General features: G+C 45.6%; 1 protein-coding gene across 1 annotated transcript; it reads left to right on the top strand.

Moving 5' to 3' along the window:
* The first annotated feature begins 2,098 nt into the window (after nucleotides 1–2,098).
* On the top strand, nucleotides 2,099–3,728 carry LOC139181074 (melanoma-associated antigen B4-like). The gene has a single exon (XM_070783824.1). The coding sequence runs from the start codon at nucleotides 2,156–2,158 to the stop codon at nucleotides 3,263–3,265; it is 1,110 nt and encodes a 369-aa protein (XP_070639925.1). The 5' UTR covers nucleotides 2,099–2,155; the 3' UTR covers nucleotides 3,266–3,728.
* Nucleotides 3,729–4,934: the final 1,206 nt, after the last annotated feature.

The raw sequence follows: 4,934 nt of genomic DNA, 5'->3' as shown, positions 1-4,934 counted from the left end.
TGAGGATGGGGTCTCCTCCCATAAGAAATGGAGTCACATAAGGCACCAGTCCTATTTTGAGGACTGGGAGAATCGGGCGTTTCGACATGACACTTCCTGGGACATCTCAGGGAAGTGAGAGACCAGGTCAGTGGGGGCAGCCTCAGGTTGACAAGGGCGGGTTTCAGGTGTCCTGGTGGATAGTGAGAACCTTGGGGGCTGTGGATGTTCCACACCGCGTCATTCGGACCACATCTCCCTGTCGTCATCCCTGGGAGACTTCAAGGATACATGTCGGTCCCCACTACGGGCTAATGGGGAAGTAAGGGTCTTGGTCTGAATGGAGTGGTCAGCAGAGGGAGAAACCTTAGACCCTGTCATGAGTCAAATGTAGAGCTTGGTTGCTTCTGTGTCGTGGCTATTGTAAATAGTGCTGCAGTGAAGACGAGTACAAGTGTCTTTTTCCGTTACTGTTTCCTCAGGGTATATGACCACTAGTGGGGTTGTTGGCTTACGTGGTAGTTTTATTCCTAGTTTTTGTAAGCAGAGTGAATTAAGTCAGAAAGAGGAAAGCCAATATCATATATTAATGCATATATATGGAATCCAGAAAGATGGTACTGATGAACCTATTTGCAGGGCAGCCTGGAGATACCCATATGGAGAACACATTCATGGACCCAGTGGGGGAAGGAGAAGGAGGGGCAGATTGAGAGAGTAACATTGAAAACGTACACATTATCATATGGAAAATAGATAACCAGTAGGAAGTAGTTTTATGACCAGGGAGTTCAAAGCCAGTGCTCTGTAATAACTTAAGAGGGTGTGACGTGGGAGGGAGTTTCAAGATGGAGGAGACATAAGATATACCTATGACTGATTCATACTGATGTGTGGCAGAAACTGGTACACTATTATAAATTAATATTGTAATAATATAAAAAATAATTTTATTTTCAAAAAGACATATAGGAGAAACCAGAAGCAAAAAAATATTTTAGACCTTGAATTGGGATCTTGTGAGGGTCCACAGGGACATCAACCTGCCTACACCAGATTTTGTTCTCAGGAGACCGTGTTTGGTAAGATAAGGTCATCTTCACTTCCTGATTTTGGGACATGGAGTGATTGGATTTTACTATCAAGCAGTCATCACTTCAGGAGAAAGTTGAGCTTCTCTACCAGGAGCCCAATTGAATAACCTGAGTGAGGACTCAGTACATCCATCCCAACCCTCAGATTTCAGCCCAGGAAATCTCAGGGATGGCCTGTGAGGCTGAGCACCTTCTTTACTGTTTTATATGAAGTCTACGGGAGGGGAAATGTCTAGTATGAAGGTGCAGACACCAGTCCACAAATGGATAATGGTGCCCAACGTTTTAAGGAGCCAAGGTAAGGACCTTGAATGATGATCCCAGTGAACTCAGGATAGAAAAGACCCTAATGAACTCTCAGCACTGGTTATATATCTCCTGGCAGGGAGGTGGACTGGGGCATCCCTTCACTTACCTCTGGATCATGGGGAAGTCTAAAGTGTCTACATCAGAGTAGCGGAGGGAAGGGTGCCAAGGCTCCTCCAGGACTTGACGTGATAATACTGAAGTAGAACTTAGAAAACCCCACTGCTGGCACCTGCTGTCACCTGAGTAAATCCAGAGGAGGGCTGAGAGGATGCAGAGGAAAAGTAAGGCCTCTGTTCTTCCTCTGTGGGATTCTGTGGGAACGTGGGAGGGAGTTTCAAGATGGAGGAGACATAAGATATACCTATGGCTGATTCATATTGATGTGTGGCAGAAACTGGTACACTATTATAAATTAATATTGTAATATTGCAAAAAATAATTTTATTTTCAAAAAGACATATGGGAGAAACCAGAAGCAAAAAAATACTTTAGACCTTGAATTGGGATCTTGTGGGGGTCCACAGGGACGTCAACCTGCCTGCACCAGATTTTGTTCTCAGGAGACCGTGAATGGTCTGAGCAGGAAAACAGGAGCCTTGTGGGTTCTTAGAGCAGTGTCCTCAAGGACACCTGCAGAGGCAGCCTTTGATTAAGCCAAGGTAGAGTCTCCCTGTTTTAAGGTGCTCATGTCACCTCATTCTCCATCCTCCAGGTGCCCCAGTCTCCTGTGTATTGGCCCAGACTCCTGCCTGTGGTCCCTGACCACAGCCATCATGCCTTGTGGGCAGAAGAGTAAGCACTGTGCTCGTGAGAAATGTCCCCAAGCCCGAGCTGAGACCCAGGGTCTTCATGATCAGGCTACCACATCTGGGGGAGAAGAGACCACCTCTTCCTCCCCTCCTGATTCAGAAAGTGCTCTCTCAAGCTTGTCTGCTGCTGGCACCTCCAAGGGGCCTCCGGGAGCCCAAGACACCACCAGTGCTGCTGCAGGTGCTATACGCAAAAGATGTGGTGGTGGTGGCGCAGCATGCTCAAGATCTGGTGTAGGTGCTGAGGGCCAAGTTCAGGAAGGTGAAAATTCCTCCCAGGCCTCAGCTGCTGCTGAGAGCTCTCACACAGATCTTCTGACCAGGAAGGCAGAGCTATTGGTGCAATACATGCTGTATAAGTATAAGATGAGGGAACGCATTAAGAGGTCTGAAATGCTGCAGGAAATCAACAGAAGGTACAAGGAACGATTCCCTGAGATCCTTAGCAGGGCCTCCGAGCGCATGGAGATGGTGTTTGGCCTGGTGCTGAAGGAAGTCAGGCCCAACAGTCACTGCTATACCCTGGTGAGCAACCTAGATCTCAGCGACACTGAGTGCATGAGAGGTGACTTGGGGCTGCCGAAGAATGGTCTTCTGATGCCTCTGCTGGGTGTCATCTACCTGAATGGCAACCACGCCCCTGAGGAGAAGATCTGGAAGTTCCTGAATTTGCTGGGCATCTATGATGGAAGAAGTCACTTCATCTTTGGAGAGCCCAGGAAGCTCATCACAGAAGATCTGGTGCGGGAAGAGTACCTGGAGTACCGCCAGGTGCCTGGCAGCGATCCCCCTCACTATGAGTTCCTGTGGGGTCCTAAAGCGCTCACAGAAACCAGCAAAACGAAAGTCCTGCAGTTTTTGGCCAAGGTCAAGGATTCGGTCCATCCTGCTTTGCAGCCGCAATATGAAGAGGCTTGGAGAGAGGAAGTAGAGAGCACCGGAGCCAGAGGTGCAGCCAGGGCTGGCACTTCTGCCTCAACCAGGCCTGGTGCTGCCGCCTCAGCTGCTGCTGGCCGTTCTGCTTCGGCCACTGCGCACCCCAGGGCCGCATCCAGCCACTCATCTTGCGCCTAGTGTGATCTGAAGCCCGTTGTTCACTTTGTGGCTGGACAAGCCGGTCAACCTGTGTTCCTGATATGCATCAATAACTTGTTGACTTCATTTCCCCCAGTTTTCAGTTGTTAAAACTTTTCAACAGAAAGGTCATTTAGAGTCATGATATAAGTATATGAATGCATTGGTCACACACACTTTGCTGTTTGTCAAATTTAGGAGTAAGAATTTTGTTTTCTCAAATAAATATTGGAATTCCTCACATCACTTTTGTGATCCAGGATGAGAATATCATCACTTTAAGATGAGACTGTCCTTAGAAATATGAAAGACACCACACTAATAGAGGCTCAGAACATTGATACATCATTAGGGAGATAGCTGAAATTTCTTCAGATTTTGGCTGGCTTTACTCTCTGCTTAGTCTGCCTTTTTGTAAATGTAAAAGACACATACTTGCCTCTGCTTATGGTTTATGGTTTTCAAGAATGAGAATATAAATTATAGCAAATGATTTATTCGTGGCTCTTCTTTTACACAAACATTGAGAATCTGCTCTTAAGAAGTCTTCATGCTTGTACTGGTGATGTTTAGTCAAAAAAAGTCCTAGCCTCTATCCACTCATTATAGTTTCTCAGAGATGCTGTCATTCTATGGAAGAGGCTGAGATACTCTCTACTTCAGGAAGAACATGAAAGAAGCAGGGTAAAGAGGGCTTGGAGGGAACATATTATTTTGGTTTCATTGCTAAGTGGAATTTTGGCTGATTTGGGAGGTTGGGTCTTTTTTTTCCCCCACTTGGAACACTGCATAGTTTCTGACATCTGATATATTGAAAAAAGAATCCAGCTGATGTAACATCTGAGGTCAAGATAATCATAGAAATAACTGCCGTGGCTCCAAATGTCTCAATAGAGACAGGCACCGTGATAGAAGCTTTCCATAAATACTTATATTCCACCAATCTGACAAGAAAAGGCTTATCAAACTTACTTCACAGGGGAGAGCCCAAGGCTCATAGAGTTAGGGTTTGGTTTTGTGCTGAAATACATGAGGCTGGTAAATGACAGCTGGCAATAGACTCCTGCTCTACACTACTTATCACTCATACTGTTGTTCTCCCCCCAACCTGAGACATACCCTTGTCTTTGTTCTTTAACAAGTCCTTTTAACATTTGACAATTCCTTATTTATTTATCATTTATTTATTTATTTGGCTGTGCTGGATCTTAGTTGCTCCATGTGTGGTCTAGTTCCCTGACCAGGGATCGAACCTGGGCCCCCTGCATTGGGAGCCTGGAGTCCTAGCCATTGGACCACCAGGAAAGTCCCCACCTTGTATCTTTTATTTCAGTGTTTTTCTCAGCACTTCAGAATTTGTCCTAGGTGATAGGAAAGAATGCCCTCGTGCTCAAGCTACTGGATCAAAATGTGTAGCCAGAGCAGTAAGAATACCAGATATACTTAACCAACAATATGTATCCCTTATTCATTACTCATAGATAAGGAAAGAAACAATATTCAGGGACAGTACAAGCATGTACATTGGCCATGTTAGATAACCTCTGAAGAGCAAGGAGTCTCCATATCATCCTTACAGTCTCTTCCCTGTGGAAAGTAAACCTATCAGAATAGAAATGACATGAGAATCTTCACCTGGCTGATGAGATAGATTGATCAACTTTTTTCT

The sequence above is a fragment of the Bos indicus genome, chromosome X (assembly GCF_029378745.1).
Source record: "Bos indicus isolate NIAB-ARS_2022 breed Sahiwal x Tharparkar chromosome X, NIAB-ARS_B.indTharparkar_mat_pri_1.0, whole genome shotgun sequence".
NCBI classification, from domain to species: Eukaryota; Metazoa; Chordata; class Mammalia; order Artiodactyla; family Bovidae; genus Bos; species Bos indicus.
The sequence above is the reverse complement of the archived record's forward strand: the minus strand, read 5'-3'. Positions and strand labels throughout refer to the sequence as shown.